Below are 24,921 nucleotides of genomic sequence, written 5' to 3'. Positions count from 1 at the left end.
TCTTCATGAATTTGTCTATTTTCTGTTGGTACTATTTCACTTCTGGGACATAAATGTAAGGGATGAGATGGTAGTAGAAAAGATGATGGTTAGCGTTCTGAAGGAGTACAACTGAAGGAAACGACGAATGGAGAGTTAACTTCATGGTCAGGATCATGTTTAACATACTTTTTGGGGCAGTATTAGTACTTGGGAGTTGCAAGTTGGATGCTGTCAGGATACTTATTTGACTATACTAAAGTATTCGATTTCAATGGCTCTTTCGAGGAACAGTTAGGTCACTTTGATTTCTGAAGCAGTGTGGCTTTTTACTGTAAGGATACTAAGATGGTTGTGTTGGGAAGGTTTTTAACAGAAGTGCTTTGTAAGAACTGGTGGTTGACATGATTCATAAAGGACTGTTTCTCTTCATCCCTACTGGCTTGGAGAAGGTGGAAAGTGACCCTCTTCCTTACTGGACCCTGTAAGACTTCAATTAAGACCACTACGGCTATTGCAGTTGATTTCATTGTTCTTCTTGTCTCAAAATATCAAGGCGAGTGAAAAGAAGGTAAGAGTCTTTTAGGTACTTCGTTTTACAATGAAGGGTCTAACCAAACTGTTTGTTGTAATTGGGCCAGTATTGGTACTTGGGAGGTACTTTGAAGATACTTGTGAATTACTAGGAGTTACTTGTAAGTTACTTGGAAGTTACTTGGAAGTTGGGTGTTATAAGGTGCTAAGATGACTATGTAAGCCCAAGAAGAGGAATGGATGGAAGTTCACGTAAGGAATATACTTTGCAGATCTTTGAGGACCAAGTACTTTGAAGCATCATTGAAGTTGGAAGTTGTAAGGGTACTGAGTTCACTGAACTGTAATGTATTCTATTTATAAGGTTCTCTAGGGACTGCTGAATCGATTTGATTTCTTAAAAGCTTGTTCTCTTTATCTCTCCAAGTGACTACTATGGAGAAGGTGGTGTTGGACAGTTCCCTTTTTTGTACCGTCACAGTGGATGCTTTGTTGTCCTTCTTTGGCTGTAGCACAGGTTGGTTTTCTGGATGTATCTAGCTTCTATTGGCATTTATTTCACTTCTGAGACATATTTGTAGGGGACAATGCTTGGTAGTAGTTAATGCCTTGTGGTGAGCTTCTTTGGAGAACTAGGAAACTCTAGGAGTACTGTCTTCTCAAGAAAGCATCACCAATGATAAGGCACCAATGGGCTTATGGTGAACATCTCCCACCACTTTTGAGGATTCGGTACTTGTAAGTTACCTGGATGTTGTAGACTGTGAAGCTTTACGAGAAGGTGCTCTCAAGGAACAGTTGGGTTAGTTCGATTTCTCAAATGCTTGTTCTCTTCATCTCTTTAAATGATTACTTTGAAAAAGGTGGTGTTAGAGAGTACTCTTCTTCATTACCATTCTAGAGCCCTTCTTGCTGAACGACATTCCACGATCCAGCTCTAGAATCATATTTCCTCTGCTTCTCGTGAATGTATCAAAATTAGTGACAGAAACTAAGTGATGTTTCTAAGTGTCTCTTAATTAGAAACACATGCTTCGTTGTCCTTCTTTAAGCTGTTAATTAGGTTGTTTCAGGGAAAGATAACTAGTTTCTATTGGTCTTTGATTTACTTTTGGGGTATATTTGGAAGGGAGAAGGTTTGGCTGTGGTATAAGAGCTAGTGGTGTTACTGAGGAAGTAGAATTAGAGGAAACGTTGGATATGAAGTCTAATTTCATGGTAAATATCATATTTGACATAGTTTAGGAGCAGTATTAGTACTTGGGAGTTGCAAATTGGATGCTCTCAGGATACTGAGTTCATTATACTAATGTATTCCATTTAAAAGGTTCTCTCGAGGAACAGTCCTAAAAGCTTGTTTTTCTTCATTTCTTGACTAATATGTGGTGTTATCTCCTTTTTTACCTCTCTTGAGTTTCCCTTGAGGATTAAGTATTTTCATATTTCATGGAATATGTAAGTTGTAAGGGTACTAAGATGACTGGGCTGGGAAGCATTCCAATTAAGGGTACTTTCTAAGAACAGTCGAGTCAATTCGAGTCCTTAAAGACTAATGCTTCAACTCTTTAAGTATATATTGCTTTGAAGCAGGTACTGTTAGGAAGTACCCTTCTTTATTACGTCTTGGAGCCTTGCTGGGCTGTTTGAATAGCACCAATACAGTCAGTCAAGTTATACAAACTTCTTTTTGCTGGTTAGAAAACTGTACTTGTCTCTAACCAGAGGCAGTGCAAAATTAAGGAACTTTTGGGTATCATTTGGATCCACTAATCAACACTTGCCCAATAAAACTGCCTATTACTTGAAAGTTAGCCAAAAGTAAACCATCTGCTTTGGAAGGTGACACATGGCCATTAGAAACATAAGAGGCCAATTCAAAGATTCAAAGCATGATACTTATACAAATAGTGGAGTTTCCAATATCCTTCAAGCACTCAATCACCATGTAGCCACCAAACCACGTTCCTCCAATCTCCATTAACCCCTAAAGCTGCATAATAGATCTCTTTGGCAGGCCAGTGTCACCTTTTGATGCCACTTACCCAATTTAGATCAATCCCAACAAACAATAGTTAGCCTAGTTAAACCTTCATAGGCCATCTGTAAACATCCAGTTGGAAACACTAAAGACTCTTCAAAACACACCATAACAAAAACAGACATCTCCACTCAAAATGAATTTATTCAAATAGTCCAACCTCCAATCTACAAATCCAACTTGAAGTGTCCATCTGAAGCATTTCAAGTAGAAGTTTATTCCATACCACTTTCACTGGAAACCAACCTCCAGCTGCTTCCTGAATCCCCAATGCATAAACCTTCAATAAACCAACAAATCCTTAAAATTAGAACCACCTAAAAGATTTCAACCATTCATAAAGCCTCCATTCCAACCTCCCTTAGCTACAAATCCCCAAACGACAACATAAATTCACTAAAAAAACTAAACGGTAATCACGCCAGGCTTCCGGGCCTTCTCGGCCTCCTCGTCAAACTTCTGCTTCCCTCCAAAAGCATTATACGTGTTATACCCCCAGTTATCGTTCCTGTAGAACGTCTTTCTATCATAGGGAGTCAACTCTCTGCCCTCATAGAGCCTGTAAACCAAATCTGGGTTCGAAATGAAGTACCTGGAGAACCCAACCAACGTACGACCATCTGAAAGATCGTCCAAAAGCTGTTTGAAGTTGGGAGCGTCGTAAGTATAGTTGCCTGCTCGTAAAAGAGTGCCTTTCCAAATAAGCTTGACAAACAGGTTATCGCCAACGACGTCTTCTGCGTTGACGTCTAAGATTCCAGAAACTCTGGGCTCCACGAGGGAGACATAGGCTAGCTCCTTCCCCTGGTTTGCTCTCTGTTGCAATTGGCCAAGAAAATACGAGTAGGTGGCCACTGGATGGGCTTCCTTATCTTGTTCACTTTTCATGTTGAGGAACTTGGCCCAGGGAGAGATCCTGATGGCTAGTCTGTGGGCGCCAATGGCTTCAGAAAGACGGTCCACAAGGGATAAGGCGAAACGGGCTCGGTTTTCAATGGAACCACCGTACTTATCGGTTCTTTGGTTGGACGACGCTTCAAAGAACTGGTTGATGAGGTACCCATGAGCTCCATGGAGCTCTACATAGTCAAAGCCGGCCTCCACGGCTCTGTGGGCTGTTTGGACGTACTCTTCAATCAATTCGTCCACTTCCTGGGTCGTATACGCTTCCAATTCGTTGCCGGCGTCTTTTGCAGCTTGTTCGGTTTCTTCATCATGGTAAATGGGTGAAACGCCTTTAAACTTCTGGCCCTCCTTTTTGCCTTGGGCAGGGTCCGCTACACGGCCTAATCCCCAGAGCTGGATACTGGAGAAAGACTTGTTTTCATGGATCTTGTCGTTGATCTGCTTCCAGGCCTTGATATGGGCCTTGGTGGTGATTGCTGGAACATGAGGGTAAGTGCCTGTTTTGGTCGTTGGAACTGTACCTTCGGTGATGATCAAGGTTCCAGGGAACTTGGTTCTGGCGTCGTAGTAGGCCAATTGAAGATCAGAAGGAGTGTGGTCCTCTAAAGCTCTGAATCTGGTGGATGGAGCGAAAACGACTCGGTTGGAGAACTCATTCTGGCCGACCTTGATGGGCTCGAAGAGCTTGGTGTCTTTTAAAGCTTTGGCGGTGACTTGGGAACTCATAGTGGTGGTGGGGATGTTTTTGTTGATGAGAAGGTTGATATTGATGGATATTCATGGTTTTATATAGTTCCCGGAAAATCGTTTATCCGTGAAGATTGAGCTTTTCCGGTTTGTCATCACACAAGAGGTTCAAAACTGCTTTCAGCGCCCAACCATCAACGCTTACATATCACCAACCACCCCAATGACGTCCTCCCTCTACCATTAATAAGCCTGCTGTGTATGTTTCTTGGATTCGCTCGCTTTATCTATTCTTCTCTATAACCGCATTGCTGGGTTCGTGCATCCTCTATGCACCAGGTGCATATGTCTCACTAAGCATACGGGTATACGTCCCAAAAGGGTAATTACATCGAGAAAGTGGTTAAATAAGGAAGTGATAGCCGTTTAAAAGCGTGAAGTGGTGGAGGTTGGAAGGTACTTGCTTGGCTTTCTTTTCCACGGCTAAGGTGGTGGTTTTGGTTGTTTGTCAGCAGGCGAAGTTGGGATATGAAGACGTCAGTCTCATGAGACTCAGTATCCACGGAAGAAGAAAGAGCAATGGACATGTCAGGCCAAGTAAACAAGTGAAGTATCATGGTTTATTGATTCCAGGTGGAAACGTACCCTGGAGGTTTCATAGGGCGAAGAATTGATAGTAGCGTGATAAACTTATCAGTGAGGGAAGGAGCAAGTGACCAGTTCAGAGCCATATCCTCTAGAGTATGTCAAGAGGTGGGTTTCAAGCATGATCTTTAACAGTTTGTATAAGAATAAGAAGTAGTGCCTTCCTTTAAGTAGGCATCTTACCAGTCTCCTCTTTCACACTTCTCCTGTTAGGTTGCGCAGTAGATTGTTTAGTGTTTAAAGACATATAAAGAGTTGATTGAAGAGTTATGAAAAGTAGGGAAACGGGACGAGTATAAACAGTCGTCCAGGACTAGAAAATTGCTGGCTAAAAGTCGCTGGCTGAAGCCCAAAACTATAACAGCAGGCTGGGAGTCAGCCTAGGATGACGGTCTTCCTACCAGTAAGGAAGGGTGGACCTAAGGTCTCCAGTGATGCTCAACAACCACTCCTACTATCACAGCGTCATATCAATCTAAACCTATATAAACCAGTGACGTTTCCTCTAAAGTAGATTTCCTCAACCTTCCACCCCTTACCTTCATCTTATCAAGCCCAAACAGCCATAAACAGTGCCCAGTTCAGCCCTAACCGAAAACCTACTAGAGAAGCTACTCGAGACTAAAAAAAAAGAGGCATTAAACCACTAAAAAAAAACTAACTAATAACTTATTGAGTCCTCGTGTCCAGCACGGGCCCTCTTCTTCTTCTTCTTCTTCTTCTTCTTCTTCTTCTTCTTCTTCTTCTTCTTCTTCTTCTTCTTCTTCTTCTTCTTCTTCTTCTTCTTCTTCTTCTTCTTCTTCTATTTTTCTCTTTCTCTTTTTCTTTCATTTCTTCTCTTTCTTTTCTTCTCTTTCTCTTTCTTCTTCTTCTTCTTCTTCTTCTTCTTCTTCTTCTTCTTCTTCTTCTTCTTCTTCTTCTTCTTCTTCTTCTTCTTCTTCTTCTTCTTCTTCTTCTTCTATTTTTCTCTTTCTCTTTTCTTTCATTTCTTCTCTTTCTTTTCTTCTCTTTCTCTTTCTTTTCTTCATTTTCTCTTTCTCTTTTTCTCTTCTTCTTCTTCTTCTGCTTCATCATCATCATCATCATCATCATGCACCCGGCAAGGCCTTGCCCTCACGAACTAAATCCTGTAAATGGCCTTCAATAGTAACCCTGGTCCTCTCAAACGGCTTCATCTTGTCAAGTTCATCCTGGCTAAAAACCTTCCTCTTGGGAGCCTCAATCCGTGGAGGTGGAGCATTCTTCTTCATAGGATGGGCAGAGAAGAAAGCACCAAACGCCTTCCTCTTCTCTTCAAACGACCCATGAATACACTTGACACTAGGAAGTTCCTTCTTCGTCAAAGGAACGTTCAGTGGAGGAGGTGGAGGTCCAGCAGCATCCAATAAGAACCCTGGAGGGGGTGGAGGTAGAGGTGGAGCTGCTGAGTTGGTAAGAAACGCTGGAGGTGGCGGTGGAGGCGGTGGAGGAGCACCACTGGCCATCAAAAAGGCTGGTGGAGGTGGTGGAGGAGGTGGAACATTGCCATTACCATTCCCATTAGTCAAGAAACCAGGTGGAGGCGGTGGAGGAGGAGGAGGAGCCGTTCCCAGACCAGCAGCTGGTTTTGGAAAGTTAGGATGGGAAGGAGGAATGAACACTTCAGTCAGGTCCATGTCGATATGGAACTTGGACACTTTGGGCGTTTTGGGTTCCTTCACACCGTTGTTTTCGTCAAGACGGTCTTTGAAAAGACCCTCGAGTTTGTTCAAAATAGCAGCGTTCTTACCGTTATGTTTCTTTTTAGGCACTTCGTCTTTGGAAAGAAGAGACGCTTTCTTTGGCTTAGGAAGATTCATAGGCGTAACGGGACCATCAAACGATAACCTACCATCAGCAAGAAGAACAGCTTCAAGTTTGGAAGCCATCTTCAGCAACTTCGAAGAAAAGTTCGTCTTCTTGGAGTAGTCAGGGATCTGGTCGCTAATGGTAGATAAATCAATGCTCTTCTTCTTTTTGGCAGAAAGCTTAGCTTCCAATTCGAGGTACGCTTCAGAAGGAGCCGTTGGATCTTCAGGTTCGTCTGGAGTTTCAGATGCTGCTGGAAGAAGACTTGCTGGAAGCGCTGGAGGAGGTGGAGGAGGAGGACCAACAGGAAGCAAAGATGGAGGAGGAGGCGGTGGAGGTGGAGGAATCGATGAAGCTGGAGGAGGGGGAGCCTCCAGAAGTACTGGCTGTTTCACGTCCACAGGCAAAGGAGAAGCTTCCGGAACGCTTTCCTTATATTTCTTTCCATCTTTGGAAGTACCCTTGGATGGGGCATCACTGGTCATTTTGGTCCTCAAGGCGGCAAGTCTCTTTTTTAATTGGGCCTTCTTCTCTTCTTTAGAAAGGCCATCTGTTTGGTTCTGGGGAGAGTCAGACAGAGGTTGGACAACTTGAACTGGAGAAGAAGGTTTGGTTGGTGACGGTTCTGGAACAGGAGGTTCAGTAGCAGGAAGATCAACGGGAGAAGGAAGGACGGCGTTGAAGATGTCAGAAGGTAAAGGAGGAGCTGGAGGTGGTGGAACCAGGGCTGGAACCTGGACAGGCTCCACTGGAAGAGCGTCCTTCTTTACAGGCTTTGGAGGAGCCTCGGCGGCCATACGCTGTTTCAAAGCAGCAAGCCTTTTCTTCAAAGCAGCCTTCTTTTCTTCTTTGGAGGCGACAGCGACGGTTGAAGCGCCAGCTTCAACGGAAGCTGGAGAAGCGTCAGAGGCAGTTGAAGCGACAGCTTCAACGGGAGCTGGAGAAGCTTCAGCGAGAGCTGGAGCGACAGAGGCAGTTGGAGCAGCTTCAACAGAAGCATCAACTGGAGCATCAACTGGAGCATCAACAGAAACCTCAACTGAAGCCTCAACTGGAGCTGGAGCTTCAGAACCAACATCAACAACTTCAGCAGAAACCTCTGGGACTGTTTCAGAGTCACCTGAATCCAAATCAAAAAGACCTTCAGGAAAGGCAGGAGCAGGAGGGATCTCAGGCGTCTTAACAGTATCAGACAACAACAAAGAGGTTTCTGGTTTGGCTGGTTTCTTTGGAGCTTCAGCTTCCATCTTGGCTTTCAAAGCAGCAAGTCTCTGCTTCAACTGAGCCTTCTTCTCATCCTTAGAGAGGACAGTCTTTGGAGTAGAAGCCTTGGAAGATTCAGGTTCAGGAAGAGCCTTGGAAGACTCAGGTTCAGGAGAAGACTCGAGTGAAGAAGGTTCAGTGGAAACAGCCTTTTGGGCTTCTGACTTAGGAGAAGGCGTAGCAGAAGGCTCCAGGCTCAGGCTGTTATCCAGAACAGAACTCGACAAGACAGTAGGCTCAGGAGAAGGCGTAACAGGTTTGCCAGAAGACGATTCAGAGTTGGAAGGCTCCGAATCAGAATCGAAAAGGTCTTCAGGCAAAGGAGGAGCAGGAGGAATCTCCTTAACTGGTTCCACATCCTTCTTGGGCAACGGCAACGGCAGCGGCAACGGCTTGGCAGTGTCTGAGTCCATCTTCTTCTTCAAGGCAGCAAGTCTTTTGGCTAACTGCTGTTTCTTATCAGCCTTAGCACGAGCAGCAGCTTCAGCATCTCTTCTCTGGGCCAAAGACTGTTCAGGCTTGGAAGGAAGAGAAGAAACAGAAGAAACGGAAGAAACAGAAGGGACAACAGAAGACGACAACGGAACCGACGACTCCATAGAAGAGGGAGTCTTGGTTGGTTCCAGCGACAGTTTCAGCACAGAAGAGACTGTTTCTGTCTTTGTAGAAGGAATGACTATCTTAGTAGTATTCCTTTCTGTCTTCTTTTCAAACTTGCTTGTCTTCAAAGGCTTCTTCACCGGCAACTCCTTTTCCTTCTTCTCCTCAGGCTTCTGGAACCCAGCGTCCTCGAAGAAGCCATTAAGCGTGCTGATCTTGCTCTTGATCAGGACTTGCTTCGAGTTCGTGTAGATATGAGCCTTACGGACGGTAGTGGTGTTGGCCTTCTCGTTGAGCTTCTGTTTCAAGGCCTCAATGGCTGAAACCTTCTTTGGAGGTGAAGCTACCGGAGTAGGAACAGAAGGTGGTTGTGGAGGTGTTGCAGGCTCAGTAGAAGGAAGTTGCGAAGATGAAGACGAAGACGATGTCTTAGGAGAAGACGACGAAGTCTTTGGCGTTGGAAGGGCCACAGAAAGTTCACCTTGTTCCTTAGGAGAAGCCTGAGGAGTGGAAGATGGAGAAGCCTGAGAGTCAACAACCTTGGGAGCTTCAACAACCTCTGGCGACTCAACCTTCAATGTCTGGGCATCACCAGTTTGGGTGGCCTCTTCGGGAACAGACTCGGTAGGTTTCGTCTCCATAGGAGCCTCGAGGACCACGGGGGTCTCTAAGTGGACAGGCTCAAGAGGAAGCTGAGGTTCAGCAACCACCAGCAACGAAGGCTTCTCTGGCTCCACAGTTTCATCAGCAAAAGCTTCAGAAGAGGAAAGAGCCAAAACGGGAGAAGTCACTTCAGTAACGTCAACATCAACAGTCTCCAAAGGTGTCTCTGGAGTCTCTGGAGCCACTGGAGCCACTGGAGCCTCCATAGGCGTCTCCATGTCAAAAAGAGATTCAGCTGCCTCTTTAACCACCGCAAGGGGCAATTCGAGAAGAGAGGCAACGTCAGAAGCACCCAGAGACACACACCTAGTCACTTGAAGAGTATCAACAGATTCAGAAGCCTCTTTAAGTGGTTCCTCCACCTCACTAGCCTTAGAACAGTCAAAAGGCCAATATGGGGTCTCCACTGCAGCAGCAGCAAACACAGGAGGCGAAGGACAACGAGAAGGTACAACAGAAACCACTGGCGTAGCCGTAGAAGCCGTTTCAGTGCCTGGCTGAACAGAAGCCCAAGGGTTAACCACCATATCGTGTATACCAGCCGTATAGAAGTCAAACGCCAGACAAGCAGGAGGCAACGACAACGGCACCGAAGGAACACAAGGAACCGACACCAACGGCAACGACGACTTTGGAACCTCTGGTGAGTTCACATTTGCATTGGTCTTCACCTCTGGAGAGGATGTATCCAATGGAGGTTCTGGCGACCACCAAACAGGTTCAGGCGAGGTGAAGGGAGACCCAAGGAAAGGCTCGGTAATCTGGGCTGGAGACTCTGGGGCCATAAAAATGGGCGATTCTGGGGTCTTGGAAGACTTTTTGGAAGAAACTGGCGCCGGCTGGGGCGCCTTGGGCGACTGGGGCGCCTTGGAAGAGGCTTCCTGGGACGGAATCCTGGCCTGAGGGGCCAGAGAGGTTGAAAGTGTCTCAGGATTGGCTGGCGAGGCCTCTTTTTCTGTCTTTTCTGTCACTTTTTGCTGCGTTTTCTCCTTTTTCTCCTTTTTCGTCATTTTCTTCTTCTTCTGGGTCGCCTTGGGCGATGGAGACAGTTCTGGGAGCTTGGATTTCTCAAAAAAAATACCAGCATCATCTGGTGAGGAGCATATCCGAGCTTTTCCAAACTTCTTCGACATCACCAAAGGTTTTCCCTTCTTTTTTCTCAAGGACACGGACTGTTTTCTGGATCTCTCCATATCCTTCGAACAGCCAAGTCCAGAAGGACCAAAGTCCTCGTTATATAAGAAAATGTCGTTATACTTCGTTCTAGGCACTGAAAGCGGTTTTTTGACGGGCCAAACTGCCTTGGGAGTCTTAACTGGCTCAAACTGGGCCTTGGAAGGCCTAGGAAGCTGTACTGGGCTCTCTGAACACCCAAAAAGCCGGCTTTTCGGGCCAGAAGAGCAAATGTCGCGAATATCAACTTTACCATGGTTTTTGCCGCTCTGGCACTTCTCCAAAGCCGTTTTCACGCCATTTTTCTCCAGCTTACTTCTACCGTCAAGTGCTATTTTTGCCTTATCGCACTTGGGGCTCTTGACGTTATGCGTGGCGGCATTGTATGAGGGACCCTGAGCTTTCGCAGCCAAAATGTCGCGCGCACGAGACATTTTACTGCTCTGGTGCTCAACCTTGGTGTTACCCAGAGGGTCCAGCGAAACCATGATTTTGAAGTCCACAGGAAATTCGAACGGAATGTGGGCCTTAGAACCTTGTTTCTTGTTAGTGGTTTTGCCGCCGACGTTGGACGACGTCTTGGGAGCCTTTTTCAGAGGCCTGTTGGCCTCTTTGACGATCCTAGTAATCACCTCGTCAGCCTCTTCCTTGATTGAAACGACAACACCAGCGTTTTTCTTGTCGCCAAGAGCACCAAAAGCATGCCTAGCGGCGGCCCTGGCATCGGGATGAACATTGGCAGTCAAGAGTGGTTTGTTGGCTGGCTGTGGGCGTCTCTTCTTCTTTGTGTTCTCAGACCGTAAACACTCGAAGGGGTTGTTTGAACGAAGATGGGCAGCGCCGCTCTTCAAAACAGGTTTTTGAGCGTCGCCCAAGTGGCCGACACCTGTTTTCTTCTTGGGAACGATCCAAGGGGATGTGGTGGCTGGCTGTGGATGGTTGGTGTTGGTGCGTTGATGAGTTCTAGCAAATGAGAATATGTGGGCTATTTTTTCCCTTTTACTTGCTAATGGAGCAAATTCGACTTTCTGGGAGTCGGGCGTCTTACCTGGAACGCTGGGCATCTTGGAAATTTGAGTTTTCTTGAATGCCATTTTTGAGTGAGTTGTTGGTAAAAAGTGGGAAAGAGAAGAAGGGCCCTCGCTCTATGAACCCAAGGTGTAGGTGTTGTATGCAGGTTGGTGGGATTTTACGCCAGGAAATCAACGTGAAGGAAGAAGGAAAGTCGAGCGGGGGCGTCGTCTAGGGGTGGAGGGAGCCCAGTGGTGGGTTCTGGTGACGTGTTTTCTTGTCTGGATAGCTGGGTATGGCTGTTTGGTGGGGTCTCTTTGACAGCTTTGTGCATAAGATAATGCAGGGAAAGGTGAACAGACTTTAAACCGTGCAGATGTATCAACAGATGTTCCTTTTGGGGAGAGAGGGGGAGGTGTAGAGGGGATGGATAAGGAGGGTGTCTAAGTGGGGAGATAGAGAGGGATTGGGGGTTTAGGTCGTTTTTGCGGGTTTCTGTTGGTTGGGAGAGGTGGAGGTGGTGGTGTTTGAATGGAGCTGTCTGAAGTGAACATGTAGAGGTAGTAAATGGCGGGTCAGCGAGGTAGAAAAAAGTCTCACCTGAGCTCAATAAGGTATATTGTACGAATATTAGAGCTCTATTGACTATAGGGAACTCTTGGGTAGCTTGAGAGCTGGTAGGTCGTTGGCGTTGTTCAGTACCAGAGGAGCCTTACTTGGACCTACCTTCCTGGAAGTGTGTAGACCGTAGGGTTTTAATCTATTGATCATTCATGCACTCGAACTTGGCTTCCCTCCTACTTTTGATTCGCTTAAGCAACCTTGGGGGTTAGGGTACTTGGCGTTGGGGGCTAAACAACCTTCAGTCTCTCTTAGCATGCCCTCTTGAGGAGCTTCCCTCCTTCTACGGCCAGTCTCTGTAGACTATTTTGAAGACTTGAGCTTACCTTACTACGCCTTCTAAGCTGCCTCCTTGGCTTCTTTCAGGCTACATGTGGCAGTGAAAGACGGTGCACCGTTTTCCCCGTTGAAACGGCCCAGCGGCAGCTACAGCGCCGAACTCTTGTCTAAAAGTATAGTTATATAATATATGAAGACCGTTTTAGTTTATTATTTTAGATATTTTAATCTGGAAAAGTCCAAGGAGATCCCTTTAGCTCGTAGGTTGTAGCCAGAGCCTCTGGATACCTACCACAGTACCATCGTCAGGGGACCTTCCTACTCCCGTCAAAACAAGAAAGAGGAGGCATCAGGTAGTAAACACCAGTTCCCATCCTACACGCTCAAGCTCGTTATGGTACCTGTGACTTCATGTTCTCTCCTCTACTGGAGTCTTTGTTCGCCGCTCTTTCGCTGATGCCCTGAGCACCAGCCCTCAGTTGAAAGTCGTCCTTTCAAAGAAAGACTACAAATCCCTCACAATCCACATTACAGTGAGGCTCTTTCTCATTTTTAGAGGTTTTTGCTCCCTTTTGCTCTACAGTGGCAGTATTTGACGTGAGCCTGAAGCGTGGCTCATTCGCATTTATAAGTCAAGGCACCAACAAGGCCACAGGCGGCATTTTGGGGGAATAGAGGCTTCCTGGGGCTTTATTGGGTACCAAGGGGTAGATCTATGGACACTTTTACCAATTTTAGAGAGATTTCGATTTTTGCAAGCGGTTTGAAATTCGTGTATTTTGTACATATTCTATATAATCACTACTATACTACAAACCTACTTTGGGTCTCCAAGAAAGACGTATCAGTGCACTTACATAAAAACATAAAACCATCAGGAATACCTCCAAACAGCTCCTCTTAAAGCGGCGACGTGTTCTCAATACCACGTAGACCACCAGACCCCGTTTCTCCCGTTTCTCCCTTCTCAACTCAGAAAGTCCAATTGGAAGGGGGAAGGTAGCCCAGTATTCAGGTCTGATCTGGGGCACTCTACAAGTTGGAACTGCCAATAGCCCTAACCTTCCTGATATGAAAAATACTGTCTGTTGAATGACCAGTCCAATTTGGGGCTATGGCAAGTTGGACACCTGGATCCAGGTTGAAGGAGCTCGTAATGCCACCTCCTATCCCCATTGTCTTCTTTCAATGAAACACAAGTATAAAAAGCCACATCACTTTCCACTTTCCTCTTAGATGCCAAATCAAAGAAACATGACCGTCATCCATCCCCAGCACCCCTTTTCATCCATCCTGGTCTGCTACAGAGGTAGATACACTGCGCGGAAGTACACCTCCGAGGCACCTTCCCAGCAAAAAGGAAACTATACCAACTCAACAACCCTGCTTCCTCCATACACTAGATAATTAATAAAAATGCAGGTTCACAAAAATTATTCGACTTTCCTAACTGCCACCTTGTTGGAGATTCGTGGCGCAGCTCCCTAACCATCCTCTTCTGTCCACTCGTCGACTTTCCTTAAGGTAACCAAACCAATCGACCACGTCAGCCAAAAACTCAATGCCCTCTGTTTTTAACCAAATAGGAAGGCAGGAAGATTTCGAAGCTTCATGACAGCCAGTTGCATCCAAGCGGTGGCTTGAGTGAGGCTTCTGCAAGGGGAAAGTATAATGCTCAGGGCCCCGTAACCGGTTCTACCAACGTTCCACCGTTTACCCACCAGAAGCCGTGTAGATACCGTTTTGGACCCTTTAGAGTACCAAGACGACGTTGAAGTAGAGAAAAACCTTCATCTTGAATCCCATTACCCTATACCCAGCCAAAGGCCCCAGTACTCACATACTACTCTCACTACGAGAAACCAGCTCCACAAGGTGTATCTACCTGGTTACCCAAAAGGAGGGAAACTCTTAGGCGTCCTTCATACTTCTCTATTGTTCTCGTATGCACAGTTTATACTTTCCATCTTCTTAGGGCCCGAAGGTCCCTGCGGTTATTATACTTTCCCCAGGCTGGTCTGCGACATTAAGCCGCACAACGGTAAAAGCCATTTTGCAGCCATTAAAATTCCCCCAAAACCTACATTTATGGGTCTCTAACTGCCCATAATAAACTCTCCCGTTCCTGGGGTTTCCAAAAAGTCAAATTTGAGCGCAATTGAGTGAGTAATCGTTTCCCCAGCTCCCTCTACTTCTGACGATATATACGCGCACACTCCACCTACTCTTTTGATTCCTTACCATCCTTTCCTTCTTTACCACTTTCCTCCAGAAAGTTTCAGTTGTCCCAATTTCGAACATAAATATCCTCCCATTTCGCCTGAGTTTCGTTTTTTCCTCCACAACCACTTCTTGTTCTTTATCCTTCACCAATTGAAAGAGAGAGAACCTACTTGAGCTTGTACCACCAGTCAATCACCACTTGACTACCCTTCGACCACCACCGTCGACTACCGAGCTCCAATGACTCCTATTAGCTTTACTACCGTACCTAAGAACCTTCTTGGGTACAACATTTTTGACGGAGGCTCTTCGGCCTCCCAGAGTGTTCCCTTGGATTTTGCTGGTTTTGTGTCAAACGAAGCCAATGGCCCTAAAGTTGACATTGAAATCGGCATCGACGAAGCCAGAGTGCCTCGCAGCCCTCCAGTTGACAGGCCTGTCATCTTTTTCAACCATCCAGGTAAGCTTGATTATTTCTTGCACACTTTCCGTCCTATGGCAGTTGGGCCTACTGTTCCAGTCTACGCAGTAGTTGTCAGAGCTACTCAATGGGGCACCCACCAGCTCCACAGTGGCCCTCATGCCATTAACGTGCCAGGGGAGTTTGTTAACTTCCTTTCGCCTTACCCAAAGGCCAATTTTTTTGACCCTTTGCTTCTGGGACCAGTTGTTGATCCGGTCTTGTTCCAGTACATGGCCAGGTATGGACCACCTCCACCACCACCTCAACAGCAGCCTCAGTACGCCCAGTACGCCCAGCCAGGCCCTCAGCCTCATGGTCCTCATGGTCCTCAGGGTCCTTATGGTCCTCATATGCCTCATATGCCTCAGGGTCCTCAGATGCCTCATATGCCTCAGGGTCCTCAGATGCCTCATATGCCTCAGGGTCCTCAACCTCAACCTCAACAGCCTGAGGTGCCTCAACAGCCTGAGGCTTCTCATGCCTATGGCCCTCCTCCAGGTCTTTCCAAGGCTCCACAGCCTTCCCAGCCTGCCACTGCCCAGCCTGTGGCTACTCCTGTTGATCACCCTATGGCCAGCTCCACTCCCGAGCCTCAACCTCTTGCTCAGTCTACCGAGCCTCCAAAGCCTCAAGTCCCTGTTTGCCAGGAACCCGAGGCGGAAGCTCCAGTGCCAGCGCCAATTGTAGCTGAGTCAGACGAGAGTATCCCTACGCCTAACACGCTGAAGGGAGAGCTGGATGGTCCTTCGATGGAGGAGGCTTCTGACGAGCCTCTCCAGAAACCTTCCGTACCTTCCGTACCTTCTAAAAGAGCCCAGAAACAGGCGGCTAAGAGAAGAGCCAGGAAGGCAAGAAAGCAGTCCAAGAAGGCGTTCAGAGAAAGCAAAAGACTCTCTGGCGTCGCCGACACCCAGTCTAAGAGTGACGTCGCAGAGGCTGCAAAAATGACCAATGAGTGCAATCTTCCCACTTCTCCACTTCCTACTCCCAGTGTCCCAGACACTAAAGAAGTCGAAGAAGCAGTGGAAGCCACTCCCGAGCCTACCAACCAGGTGGGCCAGTTGTCTCATTACCACCACTTCATGAACCTCTTCAAGTTCTTCGAGTACCTTCCCATGTACTTGGAAAATGAGAATGAGAAGATGAAGGAAGATAAGAAGGAAGATACCATCCCAGTGTCTATTCCTCCTATCATAAGACAACATTTCGCCACCGTGGAACTCACTGGATGTACTATCAAGTTCTGGAAGCCGTTGCCTAACGCTTCCAATTTTCAGGAAACCACTCCCTCTGAGGCCCCCAACCTCCAGGTGAGTACCTTTTCTTACCATCACCACTTCCAGCGGTTCCACAAGTTCATCGGGTACCTCGATAGCTACGTTAAAGAGCATGGCAGTTATCCCTGCGCTGCTCCCGTCGAGGTTCCAAAGTCTCCTGCTTCCACGCTTGTGCCTTCTCCAGTCTCTAAGCCGACTCAGAGACCCAAAGTTCTTAAGGTTTACGTTTACGGACCTTCCAAAGCCAAGCTCAGAAGACAGAGAACTGCTCGTGCCAGAAGAAACAGAGAAATGCCCAACCCTAACTCTTGGTATATTAGGATTGAGCGGCCTTTGGCCACCTCTGCTGCCATGAGCCTTCCACAACCAGCTGCTGACTGGGTTTATTAGATCGAGAGACCCAAGGAATGAAGACTCTCAAATGCAACCAGCGCCATTCCTTGACCTAAATAAAAAGAATAAAAAAAAAATATTAATAAATCTGGCGATGTAGGAGGAGTAGGAGGAGGAGGAGTAGGTGGTGGTGATGTTAGGAGGGTGTATACCAGAAGAGTACCACAGTACACTTAGCCACTTCCCCTGCTCCATTGACAGTATAAGACTTTAAATGTATCAAATGGAGAGGCTCATTTAGTCACTTGAAGTAAAAAAGTCTCCTTCTGCTGACTTTATGTCATCTAGTTCTGAGTCGACTGAGGTGAGCTTAGTAGTCCTCACAGTCCACCACCCATCTCCCTCACTCCCCCAGAAGTAACAACTTTCCTAAAAATTTATTAACACTTACATAGTAACAATGTAGTCCACTTTCCAACACCACTTCCCCTCCTTCTCCTTCACTCTCCATCCTTTTTCTTCCCTAGACTTCTCCTGGCATAGCCACCCTTCCATCTCCATTCCTCAACCACCACCACCACCTTCCACCTTCCACCATCCACCTTTTTTTCAATTGACCCAAATCTTCCCCAAATCTACCCAAACCAGTCAGCCTCCACTTACTCAAGCCTCCATTGATCCCCTCCCTACCTCTCCCTGTCCCACCACCACCTCCATAGTGACCAAACCACCGCGTACTGAAAATCGCGATATCAACACCTTCCTTCTCCATCCATTCACCTATCCTCCACCTCCCCTCCATGATCAGCGCCGTGTTCATCTTCAATGCCAAGGGCGACGTGATCATGTCTCGTCTTCTTAAAGACGGCGTGCGTCAGCTGGTTCTGGACGTGTTCCGTATTCAGGTGATCAACCTGACTAGAGCCAGTCTGTCTTCTAAGGATGTCAGGCTGCCGGTGTTGACGTTGGGCAGCACTTCGTTTCTTCATACACGTTTGGGGAACATGTGGCTTGTGGCGGTGACCCGGCTGAACCAGGACCTGCTGGTGATCTTTGAGTTTTTGTTCACGTTTACTGCGTTGCTTAAACACTTCTTTCTGAAGGATCCAGCGGCTCCGCTTAAGGAGGAGGCTATCACAGGGAACTTCTGTTCGATTTATGAGATGCTTGGAGAGATGCTTCAGTTCGGGTACCCTACAAACATGGAGCCCACGTACCTTGCCTCAGTGATTCCAGGGCTTCCGCTGCCGAAATCAGGGTTCGACTTCCACGCTTCGCTTTTGAAGCCTAGCGCCGATAAGGCTTCAGAGAAGGCTGCGGCTTCGGCTATGGACCATAGTTACGATCCGAGAATGGTGCTGTGGCGAGAGCCAGGGATCAAGTACCGTCGAAACGAGATCTTCCTTAATGTGGATGAAAAAGTGCATGTTACTTTGGACAGCCACGGACGGTGCCTGCGCTCGTACATTGACGGTGTGATAACTATGAAAACACATCTACTGGGGATGCCGGTTTGCCGGTTCGGGTTTGCTGACGATCGGTCGGAAACAGGACTTCTCGAGAAGATCAGTCTTGACGACTTTAAGTTCCATAAATGTGTGGATTTGGCCAAGTACGATACTGACCAGGTGATCAGGTTTGTTCCGCCAGACGGCTCTTTCCAGCTTATGCTGTACCACGTCAACAACACCTTCATGCTCCCGTTTAAGGTCATACCGAAGGTAACCGTCCAGGGCGACAAAATGACGATAAGAGTGAACCTCAGGTCTACGTTTGAATCGATGATCGCCGCTACAGGCGTCACGCTCTCCATTCCCACGCCCAAAGACGTTCTCAAGAACAATATCACCTCCTCCAACGGAAAAGCCAAGTACAACCCAGGCGACAACACCATCTCGTGGAAATTCTCCAAGCTCTACGGCGACCTGGACCACTCGCTCAGCGCCGAGCTCAAGCTTTCAGAAAACGACGAGTTCCTGCAAAAACAAATCGTCAATGCCAAAAACCCCATGAGCTTGGACTTCACCATGGACATGTACAGCGCCTCAGGCCTTCTGGTGAAATTCTTGAAAGTTGTTGAAAAGTCAAACTACAGAACCGTCAAGTGGATCAAGTACACCACTGAAGCGGGATCTTACGAAATTAGGATTTAGTTCTGGACACAATCCTCCCAATATGGCATGTTCCTTCTTTATGTGCGCCTGAATCTGCTTAACTATGGAGGATGCGAAAACATCACCATCTCAAAATTTTACCTCCCCCACGTTTTCCCAGACCTGCAACAACCCCAGCTAATTAAACAATGAGAGATCTTTTGGTGATTGGCGGAAGTTCAGTTCCGTCCCTTGCAAAGGCAATCTGCAGAAACTTGACGATTTACCCTGGCGAAGTCGACCTGAAGAAGTTCTCCAATGGTGAGACCTCCATCACCGTGAAGGACTCTGTTCGTGAAAAAGACGTTTTTATTGTCCAGAGCGGCTGTGGCGAAGTCAATGATAACTTTATAGAGCTTTTGATTTTGATTTCGGCTTGCAAGACTGCGAGTGCCAAGAGAGTCACGGCGGTGTTGCCTTACTTTCCATACTCCAGGCAACCAGAGAACCCGAAGGTTTCGTTGAACGATAATGCTATTGCTGACGAGGATGAGCTTTCCTTGCCCAAGCCGGCTTTGAGACCCCGTGCTATTCTGACAAACGCAGCTGCTACGAACCTTTTGGGCGCTGTGGACGGGTACGGAAAGGACGATAGTGGGTATAAACAATGGGTGAGTCCCAACGGCACGCTTATAGCCAACCTACTCATGAACGCTGGAGCTGATAGATGTATGACCATGGACTTGCATGATCCACAGTTCCAAGGGTTCTTTGATATCCTGGTCGATAACCTCTACCTGATGCCGTTGTTCAAGCGTTATATCATTGACTACGTGCCCAACTACAAGGACTGTGTTATTGTTTCGCCAGACAGTGGTGGAGCCAAAAGAGCCACTGCCATTGCTGATGCCTTGGGTTGTCGTTTTGCCTTGATTCATAAGGAAAGGCGTATTAAGGTCACCCCAGCTTCCATTGGCTCCCCTATCCTTTCTGCATCTACCTCCATGAACTCCACGATATCCACAACTACCCAGATCAACAGCTCCATGCTTGTGGGTGATGTCAAGGACAAGGTGTGTGTGCTTATTGACGATCTTGCTGATACATGTAATACCATCACCAGGGCTGCTAGATTGTTGAAGGAAACGGGTGCTTCCTATGTCTACTGCTTGGTGACGCATGCTATTTTCAGTGGTGACGGTCTTGAGAAGATCGAAATTTCAGATATCGATAAGCTTATCACTACAAACAGTATTCCGCAATTGGAACACATGAACGAGCTTGGCGCTGAGAGATTCGAGGTGCTTGATGTTTCTCGAATCTTTGCCGAAGCTATCAGAAGAATTCACAACGGTGAGTCCGTGTCGATGCTTTTTGACCACGGATGGTAATGTATTAATGCTATGTCTATTGCATTCCCGCAAGGTCGGCCCTCGTCTTTTTATTGTGGCCCTTCTTCCTGTTGTGATTAGCCCTGCTACTCTTTTGACGTTCATTACGGGCATTGGCCTTTTTCTGGTCGCCAGCAGGTTTAGGAGAGTCATTCTTAGACTGCTGCTGGGTTTGTTGCTGTCGACGATTCGAGACCTTTCTGTTTGAGAAGTGGGTAGCGAACCGCTCCTCCAACAACCTGAAACGTTTTGGTGACTTTGAAAGCATCTTGAACCAACCTTCAATTTGCTCGTCGGTCCATTTAGAGACATCTTTAATCTCGTCACGCAATTTCGTCTTACGAGCGGTCTTATCAAAGGCTGCTTCACCATTAGCTTTGAAATAGCCAAATAGATTGAGCTCCGTTTTCTCGAGCTCATTTGCAACTGCATCCGTTGGTGTACCTTCTTTCTGTGAAGCGTTCTCTTCATCAAACACTGCCAAACGTGCTTTATCCTTGTTCTTCGGCTTACGCTCGAACTCTTGGAAAGCAGCACCTGAGGTGTGCTCTTGGTCGTCGTAGGTATCGTCACGTTCATCCTCGTCACTTTCATAGAGCAACTGTAGGGCAGCCGAAAGCGTCCGTTTCTTCATCTCATCCTCGCTGACTGGCTGTTTCTTCTTTTCTACACGAGCAGTCGTCTCGTTATCATTAAGTTTGAACCTTTCCATGCCCCTGTTGAGTTCCTCAGAGGAGATCTGGACTTCTGGCTCCTTCTCAGGTTTCTCGATCTCTTCAGGGATCGACTCAATCATCAGTGGGTCGTCAAGTAACATTCCCGTAACTTTCTCCACGTCCTTTTCATTCTGCAACAAGGCAACCTTTGCTTTTCCTTTCGTCAAAGATGGGAACATGTCTGTCAAGAAATCGATATCCTTATCATCAACAGTCTCCTCGACCTCTTCGCCAACCTGAAGAGTACGCAAAAACGGTAGTTTCTCTTCAAGACCAGGATTAAGCTTCTTGTATGCATCTGATATTATAATAGAGCTGAGCAACGGACTGCCTGACATTGTGGATGCGCTGTTGATGCCCAAGGTCGAAATTAGCGTAGCCAACTTGGACACTGATAATGCTAGAATGCTGATGACCATGCAATTTCTGACAGCCTCAGCATGAACGCTTCGACCGCCAGAATACAAACGCTCAAGCGTTTCTATCCATTCGGGAGCAACAAATGACTCTGCAAACGCCAAAGCGCTCGACAGCGACGCAAAGTTGCGATCACGGTCTTTGGCAAGCACTTTACCTTTACGAGAACCACCAGAAAGCAGAAACGTCTGTGCCTTCAGTGGAGCAGCATGCTGGCCTAGAAGCAAAAACAAAAACTGCTGGGCGGTAGCGTCAAGCGAGCCGTCCACGATCTGAGCCTCAATGGCAGCTCTAAGCGCTGGAATCAGTGAAATATTGCTCGATTTCCGATTATCGTTCAACGGCGACTTGAACGTGCCATCCACCAAAGACCTCACTATCGTAGCATTCTTCTCCACGTATACAACCACAAAGTGCCATAGACTCTGTCCTGTAATGCCTAGCTTGACAATGCTGTGAGCACGAATCACCGAAAGAACATACGCCCTGAGCGTGGCCGTGTTCTTCTTTATATCTGGATTGATAGCGCCCAACGAGAAGATCCTCGTCGACTCTTCCGCCGTCTCCTCCAAGAAACTCTTCAAAAACTGTTGCAACTGCTGCTGCAGCTTCACGCTAAGAGCAACATCATCGTTCAAAAGAAGCTGGAAAAGCTGGATGTACCCTTCTAGAAGATGGACCCAGATCACGGGATCCTTATCTATAAGCGACGATCTGAGCTTAAACGGCGGATACTGCGGTATCGGCACGGCGATCTGGTTATCCATTGGATGTGGAGTGGCAAGGTGAAGCTTCAGTTGGAGTGCGAAGTAGGAAGGCCATTTCAGAGGAGGCACTGAAGGTGAAGTGACGAAATGAAGAAAAGATGAAGAAAAGGAAATTGTCTCTTTCATTTAAAGAGTTCCTTGAAAGCTTTTCCTTCTTTTTGTTGCTTTTTTTCTTTATCTCTTTACTTCTATCTCTCGTTGACTGAATCTTCTGGTGGCGCTCGGTTGCCTATGACTCAGGAACATAGCCATGGCTGTGGTAGTCTTCAACTTTCGTTGCTACGGAATCTACAAAACAAGAAGGTGCAAAAGGGTCACCCATTCCGTGCCGCTTTCTCCTTTACCCGATTTTTTTATGGATTTCCGAATCGGTGAACATTGTCTTATGGATGTCTATGTCTGTGCCTGAGAAGTCAAATAGAGGTACCTTCAGGGTTGAATACTTGGAATAGGGAATTTGGGAATTCGGAAATTCTCGGGAGTTTACGAAAGGCACTCATTGATGCTGCTTGTTTACTACTTATAATTATAGATCAATTGGCTACTTGGGGAAGTCGTTATGCTCTGGTTCGGCCATTCACAATGGCTGCGAAAACTGGCCTGGAGGTTACAGTTCTTACAGAACATTTGTAAATAGAACGTTGGAGGTATTCCCAAAATAGCCATGAAAAATCGGAAACTGAAGCCCTGCAATTGAGGCTTGAAAGGCCGCCCCTTGAAGGGTGCCACTACCCCTGGAGATCGAAGGACCCTTGATCTCTAAGCAGACTGATAGAATGCTGGCTTAGCCCTATCCACTGCAAGAAAAAGCCGTATATTATGGCCATTTACGTTGGCCAAAAGATCTAGACTTGCTTCTTGACGAAGCTAAAGCCTACAAGGCTTGAAGAGACAACGGTAGACGTTCAACTTCAGCCCCTGGGGCTCTGAAAGTAGTCTTTTTGGGCATAACTCACCCAAATTTTGAGCTACGGCTCTGAAATTTCTACAGGTTATTTATAATTATTCATTTCACATACTGAAAATATAAAAAATTTACATTTTTGAGACTCTCCCAGTCCACGGCATAAGTACCGTAAATTTTCAAATTCGAGTGTTGAGTGGCGCGAATAGTTTAGTGGTAAAATACAACGTTCCCATTGTTGTGTCCCTGGTTCGATTCCTGGTTCGCGCAAGGTCACCATTATACTTTATATTTTTTTGCACCCAAAGAACCCTCCCTACTTCGTCTTCGCCTATTCTTTACTTCTTTTCTATTTCCACTACGCCCACGGGGCACCCCTCCAAGCCACTCGGCACATCTGAAGCCTCTACTTTTCTCGACGGTCATCCGAATCTCGTATCTCCACTTGAACCGCATTTCTTGTTTTCTGTCACGCTTATATTCCTTCTCCAACCCTCCAATCCAGCAACTGACTCGGGGGAGTAACCTAAAAGAAAAAAAAAAACAGCTTGTCAAAGCAACAGGTGACTTTTGCTTGCAACACCAACACCGGCCAAAAAAAGCCGTTTTCCTTCTCGAGACCTTCAAACCTCCTGGCCCATTCCGACCCCTTCCGAGAAACCGCCGTTGGACCCGTTTGAGCCGTTCGCTTTCTATTTTTGTAATCCCCTCGTAAACGCCTCTATCCTTACGAGGCTGCGTTTTGCTAAAGCCTCTGAGGTGGATGGTAAACACTTGACCAGAGATGCCGCATGTTTAGTTATTTTGCAACCGACGCAGGTAATTTAGACTCAGTGAGGGGACAAAAATAGAAGCGCCCGTCCCAAAACGTCACTGACGTCACAGGTACCGAAACCACCCATACTGCTTTATCTGATCATCAGTAAACAGAAAAGAAAGAAAGAAAATACACTATACCACCTGACCCGTGTGGAGAAACCCTGGAATCGCTAAATATAGGTTTTGTTTTTGGGTTTCTGGGGTACCTGGCTTTGGTACCCCTGCAGAAGCTTAGTTACTCCAGGAGAAATGGGTGCAAAAAGGAAAAGTATATAAGGACGACCAGGTTTCCCCAGATTCCTCTTCTTTTTTTTTATTCTTTACAACTCTCTCATCGACTCATCAATCATGAAGCTTTTTGGTCTTCTCGCAATCGCAACCGCCGTCAACGCTGCTACTTCTTTCAACTTGTTCTCCTCGAAAGAAGGCTCTCGCTATGATGGTAAACATATTCTTAACCGCCCTGACAACATCGAGGTAGGTGACGGCGACGGCATCAGTTTCGTTCTTAACGATGATGGTTCGCTTGTTGACGCTCCTGCTGGAAAGTATGTCAACTTCAAGAGCGACCTCGCTTACCTTGGTGTTGATCATATCAAGGACTTCTCCATCAACGATGGTAAGTTGCAATACAAGGGAGAAAGCAAGTGGTACGGCTGCCCAGGTATCAACAATGCTCTCGGTTACGATACCAAGTGTGGTGACAGAGATGGCTTTGACCTTGTGGTTTACAACCAGGGCAATTGTGACAATGTGTACCCTGGAGTGAAGTCGCCATTCTACTTGAAGGCTTGGAGTACAGATGGCTCTAAATTCCAGAACACCCCAATCAAAAAGGTCGAAAGCCACGCACACGTCTTTGCTGTTGGAGGTGACGACGGAAAGGACGTGATCTTGAACTTCCAGGATGACGACACTTCCTTGTCTGACCAAGACGGAAGAGGCGTCAAGCACGACTCTGACACCGGCGAGGTCGGCAATGTCGCTCCATTTGGCCGTGAAGCTGCCACTCCTGGCTTCTCTATTGACGGTGACCACTTGGTTTTCGAGAACAGAGACGAATGGAGAGCTTGCCCAAGCGGTGATGACAAGTACTCTTTGGCAGACAACGACTGTGAAGGTGGTACTCCAATTGTTTTGCAGGTGGTGTGGAAGGCAGAGCTCCTCTCTACAAAAAAAGGTCACTGAAGGATTTCGTCTCCATGATCTTGTAACCCATGCTTGAGTTTCATCATCCTTGTGACTTTGGCTTTTGCATTTCTTCGTCGTTTCTTTCTTATTTTAGTTCGTTA

General features: G+C 46.8%; 7 protein-coding genes and 1 non-coding gene across 8 annotated transcripts; 5 read left to right on the top strand and 3 right to left on the bottom strand. All coding sequences in view use genetic code 12, as the record gives it.

The window, feature by feature from the left end:
• Positions 1-2,956: 2,956 nt before the first annotated feature.
• Positions 2,957-4,183, bottom strand: CXQ85_004451 (alkene reductase; the record flags this gene model as incomplete). Its single annotated transcript, XM_025488067.1, has 1 exon — positions 2,957-4,183. The coding sequence occupies one exon, from the start codon at positions 4,181-4,183 to the stop codon at positions 2,957-2,959; it is 1,227 nt and encodes a 408-aa protein (XP_025341875.1).
• A 1,267-nt stretch (positions 4,184-5,450) lies between these two features.
• Positions 5,451-11,409, bottom strand: CXQ85_004450 (uncharacterized protein; the record flags this gene model as incomplete). The annotated part of the gene is made up of 3 exons (XM_025488066.1): positions 5,451-5,591; positions 5,911-11,240; positions 11,319-11,409. 3 exons carry the CDS (start codon positions 11,407-11,409, stop codon positions 5,451-5,453), a joined length of 5,562 nt encoding a protein of 1,853 aa, XP_025341874.1.
• Positions 11,410-14,689: 3,280 nt separating this feature from the next.
• On the top strand, positions 14,690-16,579 carry CXQ85_004449 (uncharacterized protein; the record flags this gene model as incomplete). The annotated part of the gene is made up of 1 exon (XM_025488065.1): positions 14,690-16,579. One exon carries the CDS (start codon positions 14,690-14,692, stop codon positions 16,577-16,579), a length of 1,890 nt encoding a protein of 629 aa, XP_025341873.1.
• A 743-nt stretch (positions 16,580-17,322) lies between these two features.
• APM4 (Apm4p) lies at positions 17,323-18,675 on the top strand (the record flags this gene model as incomplete). Its single annotated transcript, XM_025488064.1, has 1 exon — positions 17,323-18,675. The coding sequence occupies one exon, from the start codon at positions 17,323-17,325 to the stop codon at positions 18,673-18,675; it is 1,353 nt and encodes a 450-aa protein (XP_025341872.1).
• Positions 18,676-18,824: 149 nt separating this feature from the next.
• On the top strand, positions 18,825-20,006 carry PRS5 (ribose phosphate diphosphokinase subunit; the record flags this gene model as incomplete). The annotated part of the gene is made up of 1 exon (XM_025488063.1): positions 18,825-20,006. One exon carries the CDS (start codon positions 18,825-18,827, stop codon positions 20,004-20,006), a length of 1,182 nt encoding a protein of 393 aa, XP_025341871.1.
• Positions 20,007-20,056: 50 nt separating this feature from the next.
• Positions 20,057-21,906, bottom strand: CXQ85_004446 (uncharacterized protein; the record flags this gene model as incomplete). The annotated part of the gene is made up of 2 exons (XM_025488062.1): positions 20,057-20,070; positions 20,097-21,906. The coding sequence occupies 2 exons, from the start codon at positions 21,904-21,906 to the stop codon at positions 20,057-20,059; spliced, it is 1,824 nt and encodes a 607-aa protein (XP_025341870.1).
• Positions 21,907-23,009: 1,103 nt separating this feature from the next.
• On the top strand, positions 23,010-23,080 carry CXQ85_004445. The gene has a single exon. It is a non-coding gene; the product is annotated as a tRNA-Gly (tRNA).
• Positions 23,081-23,977: 897 nt separating this feature from the next.
• On the top strand, positions 23,978-24,817 carry CXQ85_004444 (uncharacterized protein; the record flags this gene model as incomplete). Its single annotated transcript, XM_025488061.1, has 1 exon — positions 23,978-24,817. The coding sequence occupies one exon, from the start codon at positions 23,978-23,980 to the stop codon at positions 24,815-24,817; it is 840 nt and encodes a 279-aa protein (XP_025341869.1).
• Positions 24,818-24,921: the final 104 nt, after the last annotated feature.

This window comes from Candidozyma haemuli, assembly GCF_002926055.2.
Source record: "Candidozyma haemuli strain B11899 chromosome Unknown G_2014730914, whole genome shotgun sequence".
Lineage (NCBI taxonomy): Eukaryota > Fungi > Ascomycota > Pichiomycetes > Serinales > Metschnikowiaceae > Candidozyma > Candidozyma haemuli.
Note: the sequence above shows the minus strand (reverse complement) of the source record. Positions and strands in the feature narration are given on the sequence as shown.